The 22,739-nt window shown below is 46.4% G+C and overlaps 4 protein-coding genes across 6 annotated transcripts in view; 3 read left to right on the forward strand and 1 right to left on the reverse strand.

Annotated features, from left to right (window-relative positions):
- Positions 1-808: 808 nt before the first annotated feature.
- On the forward strand, positions 809-6,364 carry LOC119210476 (heterogeneous nuclear ribonucleoprotein A0-like). The gene is made up of 2 exons (XM_062558612.1): positions 809-1,523; positions 4,618-6,364. Exons 1-2 carry the CDS (start codon positions 884-886, stop codon positions 5,559-5,561), a joined length of 1,584 nt encoding a protein of 527 aa, XP_062414596.1. The 5' UTR covers positions 809-883; the 3' UTR covers positions 5,562-6,364.
- Positions 5,622-12,297, forward strand: LOC119210475 (heterogeneous nuclear ribonucleoprotein A0-like). The gene is made up of 3 exons (XM_037460523.2): positions 5,622-5,758; positions 7,155-7,258; positions 10,064-12,297. Exon 3 carries the CDS (start codon positions 10,280-10,282, stop codon positions 11,201-11,203), a length of 924 nt encoding a protein of 307 aa, XP_037316420.2. The 5' UTR covers positions 5,622-5,758; positions 7,155-7,258; positions 10,064-10,279; the 3' UTR covers positions 11,204-12,297.
- Positions 12,298-12,998: 701 nt separating this feature from the next.
- On the forward strand, positions 12,999-19,540 carry klhl3 (kelch-like family member 3). Its single transcript, XM_037460521.2, has 15 exons — positions 12,999-13,201; positions 14,125-14,259; positions 14,492-14,598; positions 14,676-14,797; positions 15,794-15,956; positions 16,088-16,197; positions 16,332-16,448; positions 16,522-16,671; positions 16,762-16,879; positions 16,967-17,164; positions 17,326-17,427; positions 17,515-17,643; positions 17,729-17,869; positions 17,995-18,138; positions 18,217-19,540. The coding sequence occupies exons 1-15, from the start codon at positions 13,152-13,154 to the stop codon at positions 18,243-18,245; spliced, it is 1,815 nt and encodes a 604-aa protein (XP_037316418.1). The 5' UTR covers positions 12,999-13,151; the 3' UTR covers positions 18,246-19,540.
- Positions 19,541-19,804: 264 nt separating this feature from the next.
- The window catches only part of fam13b (family with sequence similarity 13 member B), a 37,672-nt gene continuing 34,737 nt past the window's right edge, over positions 19,805-22,739 (reverse strand). For all 3 annotated transcript variants that reach the window (XM_037460518.2, XM_037460517.2, XM_037460520.2), the window contains one exon: positions 19,805-22,708. In XM_037460518.2, the coding sequence (XP_037316415.2) occupies positions 22,585-22,708 (124 nt within the window). In that variant the 3' untranslated portion in view covers positions 19,805-22,584. The remainder of the gene's footprint in view (positions 22,709-22,739) is intronic.

Below are 22,739 nucleotides of genomic sequence, written 5' to 3' on the forward strand. Positions count from 1 at the left end.
AATTATTTTGGTTATTGAGCATCCTTTCAATTCAAGGATTTGAAATTGATTCTATAATGTTGTTATAAACCAAATAAAACCCAGTTTGACATCTTAACATTCTTTTACTCCAACAGCCCCAAACCAAAGAAATGTCAAGTAACTGTTGCAAAAACTGGAAAAATAAATAAATCCCCACATTTCACTATTAAAAAGTATAAAAAACCTGTGAATTAATAGCATATTGCTTAACAACTTAATAATTACATAAGTGCAGTGCTTAACACAACACAAAACGTCTGAGTCTAAATAAGATTTTTGTCCTTTCATACACATTAAAATAGACATATTTTAACCCAGTATACTGATTTCATGTACTTATATATATATATATATATATATATATATATATATATATATATATATATATATATATATATATATATATATATATATATGCATTAACTCAATAAAGACCAAGAAGGGCATGTTATTAAGGCGGCGTTATGAGATATCATGTATCATGTTACACGTCAGAAATGTAACTATCTTTATATTTTATTAGAAATTTTAACATCATTTGATGGATGGTTTTAATAGCCAGTGACACGCAGTGATACTGCGTTCATCAATACTAACAGTGCTTCATTTTATTATTCAGAATTCCAAAAATCCGCTTTACATTCATGGTATCTTCAATTCTACATATTTTATACGTTTTAAGGCAGCTGTTGTCTTTTGTCCCGCGATGCAAAGAGCAGCGGACCGGAAGAGGAGGCCGAGTCGCGTCAAGTACGTGTGTCGTCACGACGCGTCTGGTATAAATAAGAGCTGCGTCCTACCCTTCCACCATTTTGAGATTAGCACATCTTACAACTAATACCCAACGCGGCAAAGTTCAACGATGACGGATCAGCTTTGCAAACTTTTCGTCGGCGGTCTAAACGTTGACACCGACGACGATGGCCTCCGCAAGCACTTCGAGCAGTACGGCTCCCTCACCGACTGCGTTGTCGTCGTGAACAAGCAGTTGCAGCGGTCCCGCTGTTTCGGCTTCGTAACCTACTCCTCGCCGGAGGAGGCTGACGCAGCAATGGCGGCGAGGCCTCACACCGTCGACGGCAACGCGGTCGAAGTGAAGCGGGCCGTCGCGAGGGAAGACGCCAACAAGCCCGAGGCGCTCGCCAAGGTAAAGAAAATCTTCGTCGGCGGCCTGAAGGACGACATCGAGGAGGAGCACCTGACCGAATACTTTTCGCAGTACGGGGAGATCGAGAAGGCCGAAGTGATCTCGGAGAAGGAGACCGGAAAGAAGCGAGGGTTCGGCTTTGTTTACTTCACCGACCACGACGCGGCAGACAAAGCCGTCGTGGTGAAATTCCACACCATCAATGGACACAAGGTCGAAGTGAAGAAAGCCCTGACCAAGCAGGAGATGCAGGCGGCCGGCAGACCCGGCATGGTGCCGAGAGGCCGCGGCGGTAGGGGCATGCGGGGAAATCAAAATGGCTATGGCTACCCATGGCCCACTGCGCCAACTCCAGGCTAGTCTGCAAGATCTCTGGGGAGGTCATGAATGAAAACAACCCCCCTATGATGCTGCCTAATGGATATGTCTACGGCTACAATGTGAGTATCCATCAGCATCCTGAGCATAAGCTCGTTTTGCCTTATTCCGTCTTTATTTCTCACCTGCTGCTTATTGTCTCTTCCAGTCCCTTCTGTCCATCCGCCAAGATGACAAAGTGGTGTGTCCCCGAACCAAAGAAGTCTTCAACTTCTCTCAGGCTGAGAAGGTCTACATCATGTGATCAGCCATCTGAGCGTTAACATGACCGCATACGGCCCCGGCCCCAGATCCAGTGCCCCCCCCCCCCCCCCCCCCAGACACACCTGGAATCTCCTACAACCCCCCCCCCCCTCCTCAATTCAGGATCAGTGCAAGTTTGCCAGTTCCCCCCCCCCCCCCCATTTTACTGCACAGAAACTGGGTTCCTCTCTAGGACTCTGTGACTAAAGAAGAATAAGTTGATTCATCTGATCAATTCAAGCAGCGGGACTATCGACAGTTTCATCATGTGAAAGGTCTGCAAGACTCATGGGGTGCAAATACTGCTCAGTAGTTATTTGATTTTATTACAACAAATAAAAACCTGTTGAGGTTACATTGACTTTTCACTGGTGGTGTTCCTTTGTTATTAAAAAAAGAACATGTGCACAAGTGTGTTAACTCACTCCTTTAACCAGATTAAAGCGTCAGATTTGGGCCCTTTTCAGGGCAACATGGCCTCCAGGTCATGTGGTAGCATTTCATTCTGTGATGCATGCTGTTGACATCCTTTTGTCTTCTAGCCATGGTTTTTTCTTTGGGGGGGGGTGTTAAACGCCTCCTGTTTTAACTGCCTTCCTTTTTTTGCATTTCACTCCCCCTTTGGTCGTCAAATGGAACTTGATTCGGGCGGCGTTTGGCTCCTTTTTAAATGTAAATATTAGGTAGCAATGCAGCATCCTCCTGTTTTAAAGTGTTGGACAAGTAACGACAACGAAGACGCTCCTTCTAGAGTCTCGCTGAGCTGAACAAGTCTTTTCTTGCGTGTTGTAAACCGGACGTTCGGCTTAACTGCTTTGTTCAGTAAAACTTCTCATCTTTGAGGACGCTGGTAATATTAATTGTGTTGTATTTACTTCCTTGATGAAATTTACGCAATATTCAGACAAGACAACCATCTCAGATGTGCTTTTCTTTTTTTTGAAACAAATTGTCTTCCTTGTGTTTTTCTGGTTTGCCATTTGCAGTTCTCCGTTTTTTTTCCCTCCTTCAACTAAACGAGTACATATCGCTGGATTTAGGATATTTATTATGTTTAGAGATGAAACCCGGCCTGCTTTTTATTCAAATATTTTTCAACAATAAAGGGAAAGCCGGTGGTGACATTTTCAGCCTTGTGGTCTGCGACTGTTGAGCTCTATTCTTTGGGGTTTGTGCTGCAGAGCAGAGGTTCACACTACTTTGTTCCATGCACACCTTCATTTAAATACCAATGCATTAAGAGGCTGGTTGCACAATCCTACCTTTCCTTGGAGGGTAAGCGCTGACCTGAAAAAAGAAACAACGATGTGCCCCTGAACAGACACACCATAGCGCTCCCAAAACGTTAAACGTGATCAACCTGTGGACTTTAATTTCTTTCATGTGTTTATTGACAAACCAAAAGTTGCCTCATTTGTGTCCTTCAATGATTTGGAACTGCATCTGTAATGGCACAGACTGTCCCGTGTATTCGTGTGTGTAGACTAGGTAAAGGGATTGTTTTTCTGAGCAAGCTGCCTCATAAAGATTGGAGTGAAGTTTGGTTCATTGTCTTGTCTGCTTTGCTGAATGAGCTCCCGACATTTAAATGAGCACAAACCCAGGTAGGTGTGACGAGATTAACGACTCTGCAGTTCTGTTGACGTGGAAATGAACCGTGCGTCTCACCTGAAACTGCGTCTGCGTAATCAGCTCTTTTGTTCTGTGGGCATTTGCTGATTAGCAGTGAACACGCTTTCAGGTACACTATAATGTCGAAATACATCGGCAAGGTAAATTCAAATAAAAGTAGTCAAATGTGACAAGACTTGGCACTACAATATATTCTCCAGGTGTTCTCTCAACAATCAACATTCTGTAAAACTCAACCTTGGTTTTGTGCAAAAAAGTTGAGAGATAAAGACGCCTCCAGTAAGTGGGCTTTCTTGTTCAAATGAGATTTAAATACTGGCGGGCTTGAAGAAAACTAGCAATTATTTTGGTTATTGAGCATCCTTTCAATTCAAGGATTTGAAATTGATTCTATAATGTTGTTATAAACCAAATAAAACCCAGTTTGACATCTTAACATTCTTTTACTCCAACAGCCCCAAACCAAAGAAATGTCAAGTAACTGTTGCAAAAACTGGAAAAATAAATAAATCCCCACATTTCACTATTAAAAAGTATAAAAAACCTGTGAATTAATAGCATATTGCTTAACAACTTAATAATTACATAAGTGCAGTGCTTAACACAACACAAAACGTCTGAGTCTAAATAAGATTTTTGTCCTTTCATACACATTAAAATAGACATATTTTAACCCAGTATACTGATTTCATGTACTTATATATATATATATATATATATATATATATATATATATATATATATATATATATATATATATATATATATATATATATGCATTAACTCAATAAAGACCAAGAAGGGCATGTTATTAAGGCGGCGTTATGAGATATCATGTATCATGTTACACGTCAGAAATGTAACTATCTTTATATTTTATTAGAAATTTTAACATCATTTGATGGATGGTTTTAATAGCCAGTGACACGCAGTGATACTGCGTTCATCAATACTAACAGTGCTTCATTTTATTATTCAGAATTCCAAAAATCCGCTTTACATTCATGGTATCTTCAATTCTACATATTTTATACGTTTTAAGGCAGCTGTTGTCTTTTGTCCCGCGATGCAAAGAGCAGCGGACCGGAAGAGGAGGCCGAGTCGCGTCAAGTACGTGTGTCGTCACGACGCGTCTGGTATAAATAAGAGCTGCGTCCTACCCTTCCACCATTTTGAGATTAGCACATCTTACAACTAATACCCAACGCGGCAAAGTTCAACGATGACGGATCAGCTTTGCAAACTTTTCGTCGGCGGTCTAAACGTTGACACCGACGACGATGGCCTCCGCAAGCACTTCGAGCAGTACGGCTCCCTCACCGACTGCGTTGTCGTCGTGAACAAGCAGTTGCAGCGGTCCCGCTGTTTCGGCTTCGTAACCTACTCCTCGCCGGAGGAGGCTGACGCAGCAATGGCGGCGAGGCCTCACACCGTCGACGGCAACGCGGTCGAAGTGAAGCGGGCCGTCGCGAGGGAAGACGCCAACAAGCCCGAGGCGCTCGCCAAGGTAAAGAAAATCTTCGTCGGCGGCCTGAAGGACGACATCGAGGAGGAGCACCTGACCGAATACTTTTCGCAGTACGGGGAGATCGAGAAGGCCGAAGTGATCTCGGAGAAGGAGACCGGAAAGAAGCGAGGGTTCGGCTTTGTTTACTTCACCGACCACGACGCGGCAGACAAAGCCGTCGTGGTGAAATTCCACACCATCAATGGACACAAGGTCGAAGTGAAGAAAGCCCTGACCAAGCAGGAGATGCAGGCGGCCGGCAGACCCGGCATGGTGCCGAGAGGCCGCGGCGGTAGGGGCATGCGGGGAAATCAAAATGGCTACGGCAGCAGGGAGTACGGCGGAGGCTACAACTACGGAAATGGCGGAGGCTACAATGGCGGCGGTGGTGGTGGCTACGGCGGCGGTTACGGAGGTGGCGCGCCGTATGGCGGCGGCTATGCGGATCAGGGGAGCTACGGTGGCGGAAACGGCTACAACGAGTTCGGCAGCGGCTACGGCCAGCACTCTTCTGGCTACGGCCCCATGAAAGGGCCCCCCTTCGGCGGCCAGAGGAGCGCGGCTCCCTACAACAGAGGAGGCGGAGGCGGCGGTGGATACCCACGGGGGGGCTATGGTGGCGGCGGCTACTAAACGGGGTCGACGCGAATTACCAACCGCCCCCCCCTCTACACCCTCATCACCATCACCACCCCTCCCCCATCTGCCCTCAAGCCAGGCTTTGGACGCCAAAATCTAATTCGGTAACGGGGCGTCTGCCGTGAAATCCAACAATGGCAGCGATACGGACAGAGACCCCCCTAATCACCAGACCTCAGACCCCCAAACAGGTAGGAAGGTCACTTCCCAGAAAAAGCCTGATAATAACGAGCAGAAGTTTGCCGTTCAACTAGGACACATTTAACTGAAGAATAAAGCAGCGATCCCCTTTTTTATTATGTAACGTTACCCACGCCAACGCGTGGTTAGTTAGTCGTTTATAGTTGAAATATTTTTTATTTGCGTTCACTTTGTTTTTTTTGCAAATTTCGATGTAGGATTGTTTTGCTGATTATCCTAATATTTTAAGCAATTACGGCTCGTTTTTGGTTTTCTGGAGTAAACCTAGTGTGATTTCAATGTATGAGGATGAGAAAGCATGTTTTGTGGAATTCAGAGCTTGTTTTACTGATAACATCAACTTGTATGATTTATTATCCTTGAGTCGGCTGTGGCGGGAACGTGATACTGCAGGATCCAGTTTCCTTGTCCTCCCCCACCCTGTACTCAAACTCTCCTCACGCATAGTGATAGTTTCGGTATTGTTCATTTCTTACCTGTAGCAATATCTAATGTATATTGTATACTTTCATGTCTGGCGAACACAACCTACTGTTAAAAAAAACACTTTGGTATGCTTATGTATGTTCATTTTAAATAAAACGTTATACCACTTAGCTTAGTTATTTTACTTATTTAACCAGGCTTCCTTAAGTTCATCCACAGGTTTTTAAAGTGACATCATCTTGATCTTAGTTACATGGCCTCCCACAGTTTATTCCCTTACTCTCAGGTGGGTGAAACCATACCAGAATCATTGTAGTCTACCCACAGCCATTGCATGTAGGCTTTGTAGGGTTTGACAGTGTTACTTATGTGGTTGCATTAATGCCTTTTTTAAATACTGTTCCTTTTACATATTTGAATACATATTTATATGTGGACATGAGGGCTCTGATATTTATCTTTGATTATTCCTACTTCCTATTAGGTGTGTTCTTACTCGTATTCCAGTATGCTATCCCAGCCATAATAGCCGTAGCAGTTTGTTTGTAGGCTACATCAGGACCCTGTTGATTACCTGGGGTCGGTTGTGATAGGAGTCTGAAATATCTCTTTAGGATATCCACATCCAGCAAACTAGGTATGTAAATCAACCTGTCTTCACTCTGTGTTGGTCAACAATGTATGGAATATCTGAGATGGTGCACAAGTGTGCCATTATATTATCTTAAACCTCGTAAATCTATAATCAAAGCTCAATGCGTCTAATATAGCTAATCTTAAATTACAAAACAAAACTGGGGGAAGGGTTACTTGATTCGGTCTTTACTTTTAAAGTGGGCGGAAGGGGACCCAAATTTTGTTCCGCCATTTAATGTAGTAATGGAACGAGTAGATTGGTGTCTCTTCCAGAAAACATTACTATGTCCAGTTTCTCACTCTGTTTCTCTCCGTCTCCTCCAGGTTGCTACGGTAACCTGGGCACGATGACATCACCCCCGAAAATGATGGGGTGTGTCTCCACGCCGACGGGGTACCAGAGAGCGGTTGTGCCTTCTCCCCCTCAGGTGAAGTCAGTTTTACCAAAGGATCGTCCAGTGTACTTTTTAAAAGCTTTTACGGGTTTTATTCCAGAAGGTTTTATTGAAGTTAGGAGTTTTGATAACACAGCAATTATAACGTGACTGACATTTTTATACACAGGCTTTTTAAATGCCTGGTTGACGGTTACGTTATTCTGTATTAAACACTATATTTATGATTGAAAGTTTTCTGTTTTATTCTTTAGATATTTCAAATCTTACTTCAAGCATACTCTTGTGCTGTAAATGGTTGTGTGGAGAGTAATTTGCACTTGGGTTTTTCAGATCTGAACATTTATTTACAGGTATTTTCTGTAGTACGCGGTATTGAAATGTGAACAGATCCAATAGGACAAGAGCCCGGAGGCTTAACATGCGCCGGTGTTGTGGACAATTTATGGTATCCAACATCTTCAGAAGGACGGTTGGTTTACAGGTTGTTTGCTGCATAGTGCCTGTAACTAGAGACGAGGAAATGGCTGCACAAGAAACACAGTATTTTAATTTTATTACACATATACAGGTTGGTAAGAAGTGTGATTACCCATAATTTGGGAAAAGGAAACTTTTGCAGTGCAGAATTGCAAAATAAAACCGCCACTTAAACTTCAAGTAAAGAAATATTTTATTCACACCATCTTGAAAGCAAACACAATGGTTGATTACAGAAGTAATGTTTGAGGTGCGTTCCTTTACACGTCCTTCTGATGTACTGCAATGAGGATGAGACCTCATGACTCAACTTCATCCTTTATGTAACACGTTATTTTTGACCTGGAACCCGGAGTTTGAATTGTACTTTTGTTCTTACCTCTTTTTAGGATATTGGTGCGTGACGATGTCTGATCATCCCATAGGACAAGGAGACCGCTTATGTTGGCCGTGCTTTTATGATTCTACAATAAATTATATATTTTTATACACCCAAGAGACTCGTTATTTACATGGAGGATAGTTTGGCTGCATGTGGCCCCCGATACCCGTCCAAAGGGGGGGGGTCACAAGGTGGTGGGGATCTGATTGTCCCGCTGATAAAATCACTGATCTAAAGTTGGCGGATATACTCCTGTTCTCACCCACAAACTCTTCTGATTGGAGTGTGGCTTCAGAATGTTTGAGGTACATGTTCATTTCAATCCTTAACACTGGATACAGGCGACCATTTTGGCTTGCCGGTATTAAGACCATTCCAAGATGGGTGTCCCCTTCATCCGTCTCATTAACTGCCTAAAATTGTGCAGGTGTTATGACGGTTAAAAATGAGCCCTATGCGTTTAGTCACCAATTGGTATTTAGACTGACGTCTAAACTAATGTATTCTGGCTTTTTCAAGGCACTTCATCTGTTTACCAGCTCACCTTTGTTGGCTTACCTGCAGGTCAGTGGAATGGTTTGAATTGACTGGAGAGGGCATCTTAAATGAAACTGACCCACTAAAGAAAGACTTGGTACCTTTTTTAGGTTGGTAGAAATGGAAGCAGCAGTCACAAACACTGAGGAGCGCTCAATTTGATTAAGACAAGAAAACGTGTCATGGTTGTCCCAAAACCGATACTGCAGCTCACGTCTGGGCCCAACAAAAGCCGCATAGACGACCGGTGGCAGCTGCTACAGTGAATATGGGCTTAAAACAAGGGCGTGTTGCAACGTGCATTCATCTTCAGTGGAGAAGCACTTGGAATATCTTTTCCAGCATTTTTGGGGGAGGGGACAGAGACACATTTTCACTTACTGGGAAAAGACAGATGTGAGTTTACCTCATTCCTGCACCAAGACCTTTGAGGCTTAATAGGTCAGCACTATTTATACATTCGTAAGACAAATATATAAACACATTTGAGGTGTTTTTTACCCACTGTGTTGAAGCTTCATTTTGTATCATTGCTCTGACCGGTGAAAAGTGATCCCTGACCTAAATAATACATTGTTAGGAGGGCATTACGTTAAAGTTGAAGCCCACTGTTTTGAGTTATTTTACGTTTGTTCTGTTTTTTGTGTTTTTCTTTTGGACTAGGGGATGTTGTATCCTGTATGGTAATGCCCCTTTAGATTTGTTTATTTTGGATGGACTAATCTGAAAGCCGATATCACAATACTGTCATTGTATTTCACAACTTAAAAGGACTGATCTGTCGTATTTATTAGCAATGAGGTGAAGGTTTGCCAAAACCAATAGCACGTTCACAGCCACTGAGAAGCACATGTTTAACACATACAGCAGAATGAAGAGTTTATTTTAGAACAGTGTGAACCTGGTTCCTCAAATAGCTTGTCACACACCACATGTTGGCTCAGGCTACAGTCAATAGTATAGTTAATTTGTCGTTCATAAATCAAAACATTAATAGCTATAACATTGTTAAAATTTGCACTAGAAAATGTCAATCTCTACACACACACACACGTATACATACATACAAATGATGTGTAATATGTTGTCATTCAACGGCACTATTAGAAGGATTTTGCCAGTGTATGGGCATAACACGTTCGGATACACTTCAATCCGCATTTGTAATAGCTACTCTTAATTCTGAAACGAGTATAATTGTGTTATGTAGTAAAATGACGGTGTATTTAAGAACATAGGAGCCTCACCACGTTGAAAGCAGGGTGTCTGTTTTGATTTCAGTACGCATTATCAACGTTGTGTTGTTGTGGTTGTACAGTTGCTAAGGTATAATATTACGGTAATTGATATGAAAATAGCTGTAGTAATGTGCTTTATACGGTATAAGTGCCTAACAAACTACCGCGAAGGTTAAAATTCACGCTTCCCTTTCTCCTCAGCAATGAAACCTGGGATTTTCGACAGCACTTGAAGGCAGCATCATCAACACGATTCTCTTGCCAGCCAATCAGAGCGGTGATATTTTTCAAGATGACCAATCAGCGACAGATACGTCTTACGACGGCGTTATTTGTCAACGGCCCGCCCCGACGCTGCTCATTGAAGAAGAAGACGGACGGCATCGGCGGCATACCCTCCACCGAAGAGATTCGATCATGTCTACCAAACTTTGCAAGCTGTTTGTCGGCGGATTGAACGTTGAGACGACAGAAGATGGCGTGCGCAAGTATTTCGAACAGTTCGGCATACTCAACGACTGCGTTGTGGTCATGAACCAGCAGCTCGGCCGGTCCCGCTGTTTCGGCTTTATCACCTACTCGACTCCGCAGGAGGCCGACGCAGCAATGGCGGCTAACCCACATGTCGTCGAAGGCCACGACGTGGAATTGAAAAGGGCCATAGCGCGAGAAGACGCGAACAACCCGGACATCCTCGCGAACGTTAAGAAGATTTTCGTCGGCGGCGTGAAAGACCACATCGAGGCGGACCACCTCACCGAGTACTTCTCCCAGTTCGGCGTGGTGGAGAAGGCCGAGATCATCTCCGACAAGCAGACCGGCAGGAAGCGAGGCTTCGGCTTTGTCTTCTTCGAGGACACCGACTCCGCCACCAAAGCGGTGCTCACCAAGTACCACACCATCAGCGGCAACAAGGTGGAGGTGAAGAAGGCCCTGACCAAGCAGGAGATCTCCACCGGCGGCCGCGGAAGAAGCCGAGGCCGGGGGATGCAGAGCTATGGCGGCGGCAGAGGCAGCGGCGGCTACGGAGGTGGAGGCGGCGGCGGCTACGGCAGCAACTACGGAGGCGGCTACGGCGGTTACGGCGGGGGCTACAACGGCGGCGGCGGCGGAGGGTACGGTGGCTACGGGGGATACGACGAGGGAGGATACGACCAGCAGATGGGCGGCGGGTACAGTAACGGTGACTTTGGGGATGGCTACGGACAGCAGCACTCCAGCTACGGCGCAGTGAAGGGGGGCAACTATTCCTACCGGAGCGGGGCTCCCTACAACAGAGGAGGCGGCGGCGGGGGCTACGTGCGGGGAGGCGGCGGTGGTGGATTCAGCGGCGGCTATTAAGCGCCTCCCCCACCATCCCTACCCCCGTTTTTGTGTTCATGGGGTACATTCTGATTTACAGCGAACTTGAATTTACACACACACACACACACACACACACACACACACACACACACACACACACACCGGGTGATGGGTCTTTGTTGAATTCAGTCAAGGGAGCAGTGCCCATCACCCACACAAAGAATGAAACTGTCCTGGACCCCCCCCCCAACACACACCACCTCCCTGACCCGCCCCCCATCGGCCCAGCACACATATGGACTTTACAACTAGGGTTTGGGAATAGTTGAATTGTACTTATGTCTCGGCACGGGAGGGGCGGCTTTCTTTGATCCATTTGTAAAACCGTAAACTATTTCAGTCACTGCTTCTCAATTGAGTTTGTTTGTCTTGCAAACCAGCCAGATGTGTTATTTTTGCATCATGAACTCAGGGTTTTAAGTGATGTTGTTGGCAGTGTCGGAGCACGTGACGCGATCGCTTGAGTTTCTCCCAAACACTATCGTGACAAAGTACCTTTTTGTTAAATGTCACGAATTGTTTTGTTATCTGTAAATTACATTTTCCACCCGTCCCATTACATGCTTTTTGTTTAGATTAAAACTGTTTTCAAAATCCATGTTTTCAGTTCACCCTTTATGTTTTGATTCTGCTTTTATTAAAGTTTTTAATGTTTTGAAACTCTATTAAATCTCCCAGTCTTGATTCGAATTGTGTGGCGTACGTTGAGCGTTTAATGCGTTTTAATCCTCATTGATAATGCTGCCAGTAGGGGGCGCTATTGATCCACACCTGCGCGTTTGTTCGGCCATTTTATACCGACTCCCGGTAGAAGCCCCGTGCACCAAATCTGAACTAATGGGTTTAATAGTGCAGATGTTTGACTACTCGGTTGTTCTCTTTAAACATTTCGATGGGGGGGATTAAATCATAAATACGAGGGTTCCCTGTAGCAGACTGCAGGGGTCTCACTCTGACCCTATTTCAGTGTACTGAAGAGTTTAAGGCATCTTAAACTGGTTTTAATTTGAGGAGAAATGTATAATGAAAAGATGTTTTGAAGCAAATGTACAATAAACTAATTACATGAAGCATAATTTTGGAGCCTTGATTGGAAAGAACTGAGCGGCTAGGGGTTTTCTTGTTAAAGGCAGAATGCTGCTACTCCATGATTGACTAGTTGACAGTAAAGGCTCCTTTCCCAATGACTAGTTGAGTTTTGCACAGTTATAAATGTCGCCGTATATCAAATAACTTGACCATGGGAAATATTTTAAAAACGGGTAACCAGTGTAAAGATGGTATTTTTGATAAGATTAGTTATACAAAGAAAATATTTAATACACAGCATATTTGCAGGCTCAAACCCTGTCATTAAGACCAGTTTGTGGTTCCAGTTTCAGGATCCTGGCTCATTAATCCTGAGGACACCCCCGGTAATCATGACACAATAAATCAATTGACAAATTAGAATTGAACTACATTTAAAATGTTATCTTTTAAGTCATTTGGTTCCTCGTTGATCACAGCAGCTCTGTTTACCGATAATTTGTTCAATTAAGTGTTTTTTTTTGTTCAGGTATATATGGGAAAATATCTATTTAGAAATGTTTTTTTCATATTAAAACAATATTAATATTGCAAAGAAATACATGTTAAATTGGTGAATATGTTGTGATGATGTACAGGGTTAAATATTTATAAAATGATTTCTCTGTGTATGCATTTTTATTTAATTTTCCTTTGTAATTCATTTTATTGTTTTTGCAGCCTTTATGACTTGGAACGTTCCAGAAAAGATAACAATCATATTTATCTCCCGGGTGGTTCTTTTGGTTGCTGTCACTCATTCCTGAAGTTTAATGCACACCCTTGTTTTTTTTGTTTTGTTTTTTTCACTCCGGAGTGATCGATCGCGGCGACACACGATCTCTGCGCCGCGCTGATGCCCGCTGTGGAGCCCGGCTGCGGGAGGATGGACGGTGTGTCGCTGGGGTGAGTTGGCTCGGGCGCGGGGATTATTTCGCAAAGCTGTGCTTCACGCTGCTTCTACATCTGTCGGGTGACATGTTGCGCCTCCCGCGTCCGTCCGTTCCGCCGCTGTCTCCCCCCGGCTCCAGCTGGCGTTAGCCCCGCTTGGCTAACTAGCCTCGGTTAGCTAGCGCCGTTGGCTCGGCTGCCGCAGCCGATGCGGCTAATTCGCAAACCAAAACTCCTCGTGTGATCACGTAGACGTCGGGGACACCGGGTCGTCGCGTTTGACCTGGTCGTGGACTTGTTGGGGACTGGTTCGCAGAACCTGTCGATGTGGCAGTCAACGGAAGCTCTCATCAGCCCGTGTTAGCAGAGCAGCCATCCGCGGTGCTAACAGCTAGTGCAACAGATTCAAAACAAACTGCATTCTCTTTTTTTTTTTTAAATTTCGACCTTAAATAAGAAGGGTTCTTTACCCTCCTCTCTCCCCCACATGTATGATTTAAAGCTGATGAGTCGAGGAGCACTTGCTGTTAACACCTCCTCCTGTTAGTGCTGCATCACTTGTTCAGGCTGCGGTGCCTGCAGGTCTCCGTCAGCTCCATCAACACAACTCACGTGGCCTCAAAAGCGCTCTCTCTTGGGGCTTGTTAAAAAAAAAAAACCCAGAAGTTTTATGAGACATTATGCAACAGGAAATGTTTTTGTTTGTCCTCATTCCTTTGTGTCACCTGGGAAGCCTTGAAGAAGAAGGCTGGTTTTATTTGGTACATTTGTCCTATTTAAAGAATGAAGCCACATATGAAACATCAGTGGGCAGCCTGGTTGCCCTTTGGTTCCTTCGATTGAGGAAGGTCTTCTCGGCTGAACCCGAGTGCGTTCTGACGGGGTAAACGTCTGTTCCCCCTGGTCCACGTCCATCCACGTCTCTCGTGTCCCACCAGTCTGGCGGCCGCCCCGGCCTCGCCGCGTCCCGTCGGCAACGCGGACTGCGAGGAGGACACGGTGAACGGAGGGATGCACACGTTCAACCAGACGCACATGAGGAAGGCTTTCCAGCTGATGGACGACCTGCGCAGGTGTGTGACGTTGAATAGAAATCCTCACAGCGTAGATAATGGTGAGGTCCCATGTAATGTTTATTTGACAATGATGCAAAAACCGACCTTCCCCTCGACAGACCGTAAGCATTTATTCAGTTGTTTACGATAAATCCGCCTCTCTCTCGTCCATCATCATCTTTTAGTAGGAAGAAGCTCCTGAATGCATATTTTCAGACCCTTACACACTCTTTTTGTCCCTGTACTCCAGTAAAAAGCTGCTGTGTGACGTCCAGCTGGTGGCCGGGAGCGTCCTAGTGCCGGCGCACAGGGTGGTCCTGGCAGCCTGTAGCCCCTACTTCTGTGCCATGTTCACAGGTAGACACACACACACACACACACACACACTCTCCACGGTTAGCTCGGTGTCTGACACCCGGCCGTGTGCTCTGCAGGTGATATGAGTGAGAGCAAAGCCCATCAGGTGGAGATCAGAGAGGTGGACGGACAGACCCTGAGGAAGCTGGTGGACTACATCTACACGGCTGAGATAGAGGTCACCGAGGACAACGTCCAGGTGAGTGTTTGTGCGTGAAGCTGCGTGTCCAGTTGTACACGTCTGAATCCGCTGAGAAGACAAAAGGACGTTGGACCCAAAGTGAGCCGAGCTGCTTCCAGGAGGAAGGAAGTGAAAGTGATTTCCTGTTTTCACCAGATGTTGTTTCTTTTTTCATTTGGCTTTTACCTTCATTCCTGCTCTGGTTTTGTTGATGTCACAACGTTGGTAACAGGAACCCCATGTTTTTGTCACATTTCTTTGCAGCACTTCCTTGTTGTGCAGAAGGAAACTTCTGGTAGCTGCTCTCTGCTTCTGAGCTCACAGCGCATGCAAACGATCTCTATGTTCTTCCACCTCAGGAGAGATTCCGTGTGGTGGGTCCGTGGGTCGGTCGTAGGTCATCTGTTTTTTGAGGCTTTTTACGGCACCAAACCAGGGGGAAAAAGAACCAGAAGGTTCATTCTTTTAGGATTTCAAACGCATGAAGAAGGAAAACGATTCCTCACACGCTTTTGGTTTCTTGGGGACTTCAGACTGAGCATCTGAAGGAGCCGGTGATTCACTGCTGCAGGCAGGAAGTTTCCTCTGATTATCGGCACAGGAAGTGTGCGTGCAGAGAGGCAGGAAATCCGCCCACTGTTACCAGCGGCCTCCCCGATTGGCTCTCTGTTGAGCGCGTGACGTGAGCGTTTTGTGTCGCTCTGCAGCAGACAGTCGGCTCTTTGGGACGTTCCTCTGCTGGTGTCCCGGCTGAAGGGAGTGAATGTGGCAGCGCGTGGTGTTTTAGGTTGTTGTAACTGAACAACGTTCACACACAACGTCCCAATATTCTGCTCGCTGTATTGACAACTTGGAGCTTCTATGTAGTTTTTAGAGATTATAGGCGAACTGATTGCTAACTAATGGCAGCTTGGTTAATCAATGAAACCTGAATGTTCTCCTGAGGTGTTAGTTGTACCTGTTCTTTGGCTTTGATTCATTGATAAAAGCCAGAAGTCTCTTTCTGCGTGTCAGGTCCTGCTGCCTGCAGCCAGCCTCCTCCAGCTGATGGACGTGCGTCAGGTTTGTTGTGAGTTCCTCCAGTCGCAGCTCCACCCCACCAACTGTCTGGGCATCCGAGCCTTCGCTGATCTGCACACGTGCACGCAGCTCCTGGACCAGTCCCACGCGTACGCCGGTAAGCTTCTGCTCCATCGGCCTGATGCGGCCGCTTTCGCTGACCCAGTTTCAGAAGCGGCAGCGAGGCGCCGTGGTCGCTTGTCGCTGAGCTCGTGAGCGCAAGCGCTCACTTTGTGCTTCGTCCCTCAGAGCAGCACTTCTCCGACGTGGTGCAGGGAGAAGAGTTCCTGGGTCTTTCTCTGCAGCAGGTGTGCAGCCTCATCTCCAGCGACAAGCTGACGGTTACCACGGAGGAGAAGGTCAGAGAGAGAGAGAGAGAGAGAGAGAGAGCACACACACACTTCATACTGTAAACGTCTGAATATTTCTGTCCCAACAAATAGTCCCTTAAACACATTTACCGTTCATTTCGGTCTCCTCATCTGTCCTGCAGGTATTTGAAGCCATGATTTCGTGGATCAAGTGCGACGAGCCGACCCGTCTGGAGCACATGCCCACGCTGATGGAGCACGTCAGGCTGCCGCTGCTGCCCAGGGACTACCTGGTCCAGGTGAGATCACCTCCACGGGTTGGATGGCGTGTAAATGTGACGTCTCCCTGATGGACGTGCTGCTCCTCCTCAGATCGTGGAGGAAGAAGCTTTGATAAAGAACAACAACACCTGTAAAGATTTCCTCATAGAAGCAATGAAGTATCACCTGCTGCCGGCCGACCAGCGGCACCTCATTAAGACGGACCGGACCCGCCCCCGAACCCCCATCAGCATCCCCAAGGTACCCGAGAACGATCGCGGACCAGGAGCACAGAACCATGCGTTCTGCGAATGACCGAATGTCCCCCCCCTCCCCCCCGTGTGACTGCAGGTGATGGTCGTGGTGGGCGGACAGGCGCCAAAGGCCATCCGCAGCGTGGAGGGCTACGACTTCCAGGAGGACCGCTGGTACCAAGTGGCGGACCTGCCTTCGCGGCGCTGCCGGGCCGGTCTGTACCATCCGTTGACTCGCAGCGATTAAAAGGTTTGGGAACCCCCCTCCCAGGACGTCATGGTGTCGTTTCCCCTCCGCTCAGGCGTGGTCTCCATGGCGGGGCGGGTCTACGCGGTCGGCGGCTTCAACAGCTCCCTGCGGGAGCGGACCGTGGACGTGTACGACGGCGCCAAGGACCAGTGGAGCGCCGTGGCGAGCATGCAGGAGAGGCGCAGCACTCTGGGCGCCGCCGTGTTGGGGGACTTACTGTACGCCGTGGGGGGCTTCAACGGCAGCATAGGTACACACGCACACACCATTCAACGCTACTTATTGTGACGTGTGTTAGTACCACAGTCCTTCATCACTCCCACGTTCTCTAACAAACGGACCCACTGGGTCAAATGTAAATGTGCTTCAGGCTCCGTGTCTTTGAGTCTGTTTGTCTCTTGTCTCCTCCAGGTCTGTCCACAGTGGAAGCCCACAACCACAAAACCAACGAGTGGCTTTACGTGGCCTCCATGAACACCAGGCGCAGCAGCGTGGGCGTAGGAGTGGTCCACGGTGAGACCAGAACCACACGGACCATCAAAGGAAAAGCCCAAACCCAGAAGCCCCCCTTTTATAACGTGTGTGTGTGTGTGTGTGCAGGTAAGTTGTACGCAGTCGGAGGCTACGACGGAGCGTCCCGTCAGTGTCTCAGCACGGTGGAAGAGTACGACCCAGTGGCTGATCAGTGGTGCTACGTAGCGGACATGAGCACACGGCGCAGTGGCGCAGGTACACACACACACACACTCATCTGTATGGAGCACCAGCACCACCCGGTGGCACAAACATTAAAGTCACTGCTTCATTGGCCCAGGTGTAGGTGTGCTGGGGGGCCGGCTGTACGCGGCGGGGGGGCACGACGGCCCCCTGGTGAGGAAGAGCGTCGAGGTGTACGACTCGCAGACCAACACCTGGAGGCTGGTCTGCGACATGAACATGTGCCGCCGCAACGCAGGTCAGATCTCACACGCACGCACAAGGGGAGACCCTTTGTTGCCGCGGCGATACACGCGGTAGCATATTTCTACCTAGCAACCTTCCCATCCCATAATGCTCCCTGTCCCCCGCTGCATCATCGAGGCGTGTGCGCCATCAACGGGCTGCTGTACGTGATCGGAGGAGACGACGGCTCGTGCAACCTCTCGTCTGTGGAGTTCTACGACCCGGCGTTGGACAAGTGGAGCCTGATTCCCACCAACATGAGCAACGGACGCAGCTACGCAGGTAACCCCCCCCCCCCCAACCCGCAGCAGAATGCCCCCGCCTCGCGCCCGCTCACTTCTCATCTCCTCACGCCCGCAGGAGTTGCAGTGATTGACAAGCCGCTATGACCGAGGGAGGAGGGGGAGGAAGGACTCGCTGATGTCTGGTGGCCGCGTGGCGCCCGAGAGGAACCGGCTCCAAACGGGGCGAGGACGCGGCCTCGTAGGGTCTCTCTTCGCGCCGAGCGAGGTCGTGACCTTCGAAGGTCGCGGCTGCACTGGATGCAAAACCAAATCCACGGGGCGGTGGGTTCGAGAGTCCTTTTCAAATGAAAAGCGGCTGCATCAGCCGACATGCGAACTGAGTACTTTAAAACACCAGCTAGCCGAACCCCGGCTGCCTTTTAACGGGGGGGGGGGGGGGGGCGGCACATCCGACCTGCTGCAGACCCACCGACCGTCCCACCGACACCACGTAGGACGTCTCTCACGTGCTAAGCCGCTCTGACCTTTGATGCTTTTTGGAGGTCGTTTTTAACGAGGTTGAGTCTCACTACTGATGCACTGACTGATACGTACCCCCCCCCATACTCAAGGGAGGGAAATCATTTCAACAAATTGTAAAACACATGTGCCATTTACAGCATTCAGAATAATTCTGGAGTGATTTTATCTCTTCAAAGCAAACAGTCATGTTTCAGTTGAAATGGTAGAAGCAGGTTTAAGGTTTGACGTCACAGCTTTGATTCGTAAGGGAGGTTCCCGCGTTGCTTGGTTCCCTTCAGTCGATGCCGGGTTGGGTTTTGGGGGACCGAGCGGTGCCAAAGCTTTTGAAGGAAAGCGATTTGTATGAACTTTCAGCCTAAATATCACTTCTGCCTACGATCTTCCAGAAATGATGGATGCAACACTTGAAGCACGTTCTGTTCTTGTTTGTTTAGTCGCAAACATTTTCACTGACGAATGAATGAACGCTGCCCCTAATCATGATATCAGACCCCTTTTAAGTTCTCTTCTGTGTGAGGTCAGGACACTTTATAGTTCCTCTAGTTAACAATTATGCATTGAGATTAATACCACTGTTTTTGGTCATTTTTGACAGGCACTAAAATGCATAAATTACTGAGCAATTTTAATAGTATAAAAGACATTTTATTTGAACCCTCGTGTCGGAATCTGATCAATAACTTTAGATGGTTTCATTCTTGAACTTGGAGGCGTTCTTGGTGAATAATGTATATTTTAATATATACTGTGGATGTAGTAAAGTTGACAGCTGATAATGTAATAATTATTTTGTTGATCGCGTGGTTTGAACCTTTTTGCCAAACTTGAAGCACGTTTCTGCTGCAAGAAATCCTTTAAACTGAAATGTAAAACTACATGAGGTGGAAATGTATTCAATATTAAATTTTGTAATTTCATCATGTCTGGCAATGTTTTTCTTTTAAGCATTACGAATCTGACGTTCAATGGTTCAGACCTGTCATGACCTGTGGATTATAGCTATAACTAGTTAATGCTGTTCAAGTTGTTCCAAGTGAGTGCATCGAAATAATAATGTCATAATATGGAGAGTAATGATAGCACAGAGACAGATGTTGATGGGCATGCAGATGTTTCAAACAAAGCTGCACAATAACTGTTTATTGCTGGATAATTTGATTTAAGACTCAAGAGAACTGATGGCAAGCTTGTAAATTTTATTTTTCGGGTATAATTGTTACTAATTGTATTTTGCCCAGGCTTTTTGTTAATGAACAAACAAATCATTCAAAGTAAGAAAACATTTATAGATACATACACGCATACAGTATATTGATGTGATTAAACAGTATTAACAGTAAAGACCTGCAGGAATCATCTCTGCTCAGAGGAATTTACAGCAAAACTATCAAAGATGCCAAAGTATCTCATTTCCATCCATAAGTCACCATTTGTCCTTCAGATGAGATTTAAGGAGTCAAAGTGACGTTGGAGGTCAGATCATTTGCATCTTTGACAGAAGTGTGTGCTGTGAATTCCAGATGTGTGTAACAAGCATGCGTGTGAGGGAACATTGTGTACACACAAAGACACACGACAACGTTTACCACTCGGTCGCAGGCACAATGTAAATAAATGTTAGAAAGGAACTGAGGCGCCAATCAAATCCAGCGATGATCGTTTGACGATAAATACTAAAACGTTTTCAGATACGACACATCTGGCTGGCTTTTCAATCCCTATTCGCCTAAAAATCTTATTCTTATTTTGGTTTTTCAGCAGCGCAACGTGAACATTTAGCAGACGACACCTGCGTTGAGCTAAAAAACCAACAGAAAATAGTGTTGTACCTCAATTATTCACACAGTCAAATCCTGCACTTTTACCCACAAACCAACACTGTAAAACCTCCACGCAAAACTTTTATTATTGCTGCTTCTTCATGGCACAAATCATAAACATGTTCTTCACACGGTGGTTTGGCCATGCAAGCTGACTACAGGACTGCTTCTACAGCTGCGCTTACAAAAGGGTTATAATAACACACAAGTAATGCTTATGATAGTTATAGCAATATTTATCATTAAAAAACACATTCTCGGGGCATCACAAATATTATGAACCAAAGGGGATCAAATGTAATGTTTGAAATAATTTAAACAATTCTGACATTCATTCCTTCAGGTGTTTTTTTTTATTTACACTATATATTTATATTTGTATAGAAGTAGTGCTTGATTTTTAGAAATAAATGAAAACACAAAGAGCTGCATTCTGTGAATGCTGTGCAAATAACATCTTTTTACATCAACCCCCCCCCCCCCCACGTACTCTCCTCAAGCGTCACTGACACTAAAAAGATGGAAAGACAGAGCCTTTGATTTCACATGGTCACACAGCGCTGCTTCGTCTTATTGGCATTGAACGTCTCACGAGCCAAAAGCTGCTGAAGCGTTTCCCTCCAAATCACACGACACCAACGAGGTCCAACCTCCTCGCACGCCCTTCACCTGCCAGCAGGAAATGACTGAAAGCCCGCCCCTCCCCGCGCTAACCACCGTGTGTGTGTGTGTGTGATACGACCAAGCAGGAGGGAGATGAATCAGTTACTCAGTAACGGTCCCAATGACACCAACGAGGTCACGCGTCCACTTCCTGTCACCAAAATGCCTTCAGCGCACCAGATACTGGCTCCTGTCCACAGCTTTTATTACCCAGAATCCCTTAGGACCCTCCAAACCCTCCTGCAGCAAACAAGTCCAGAACAAATCTATTCGGCTGCATCCTCAAATCTTCTATTCAGAGTACGACTGTTTCCTATGAGCGTCTTTAAGTGACATCAGACATCAGACGTTTGAGTGGAAAACGACCTGAGAAGCTCGTGGAAAACTAACTTCTAACGCTGTGTTCTTATTCGACAAATATTGTCAAAAAGAAAAAGACGCAGAACAGAAAGAAACAAAACGGACAATCAGGTTTTCACAAACAGATCCACAAACACGTATGTATTATACACCTTTTTTCTTCTCTTTTAAACGAGGAAACTCATTTTGAATGAAGGTTAAAATCAGTCAGGGGGGGGCGAAGCGTCCACAATGCTGAGCCAAGTGTCCCAGAACAAAAAGAATCCATCACCTGGCGCCACGGAGGGACTCCTCACACAATAAGACGTCCCAAATAAAGTGTCTGAAGTGACGGGTGTCCTCGAGCTGTCCCAAAAGGAAGGAAACATGAAAAAAGGTCCTGAAAGGAAAAGGTCTGAATGTTGTTTCTGTGACACGATGAGATGAGTCAAAACACAGAGAAGACGATTCCTGTGTCTCCGTGTCTCCAAACTGCAGCTGAGGACCAGATGTGGCTGACGGAGTGATTTTAGGTTAACGGGTGGAGCTGCATTCATGTCATGGGGAAAAGGTATTCAAGTCAGAGCTTCAAACAAACTCGTGAAATCAGTATTAATAAATGATCATAAATCTCTAAAATCAATGAACTGATCAAGTCATAAAAATGCTTAAAATGTGCACAGATCTGCTAATCCATCAACGCACAAAGAACCATCAAAGTGTCACAAACTAAAAACGTCCTTTTACTTTTTTCTTGTTAAGATTTGGAGAATTAGGCCGATAAAGCTCTTGAAAGCAAACAAGGTGTTTTTTCTATCTGCCAGGAGACAACAGACATCCTGTGGAACTGGTCAGAAGTAAACTAGCTTCCTTAACCCTGAGCCTCCTGAGGACTCGTTGAGGAGTACTCGGTGGGGGCTTTAGTTAAAACGATGGCTCTGGACCAGCGGGTCCTTCTGCTCGTTTCTCCACGACATCAATGCAGCGGAGCAGCTGGAGGTCATGAAGTGTGGGTCTCCGCTTCCTGCAAAGTCATGTGATGCGTTAGTTTCACCCGGTCATGGCGTCCTGGGCGGGTCCTCCAGGCACTGGCGAGAGGCTGATGTGTGTGGTGACAGCTGGTGTCGGAGGGGGCGGGGCTAGATGGATTTGGAGGAATCCTGTTTGCTGATGAGCACCTCCAGCAGGCGGAGTTTGGCCTTGATCCTCTTGTACTCCCTGTACTCCTCCAGCATCGGCACCCGGTCCTCCTTCTGCACATATCTACAGCGGGGGGAGGGGGGGGGGGGGGGGG

Source organism: Pungitius pungitius, chromosome 2, assembly GCF_949316345.1.
Source record: "Pungitius pungitius chromosome 2, fPunPun2.1, whole genome shotgun sequence".
Taxonomy (NCBI): Eukaryota; Metazoa; Chordata; class Actinopteri; order Perciformes; family Gasterosteidae; genus Pungitius; species Pungitius pungitius.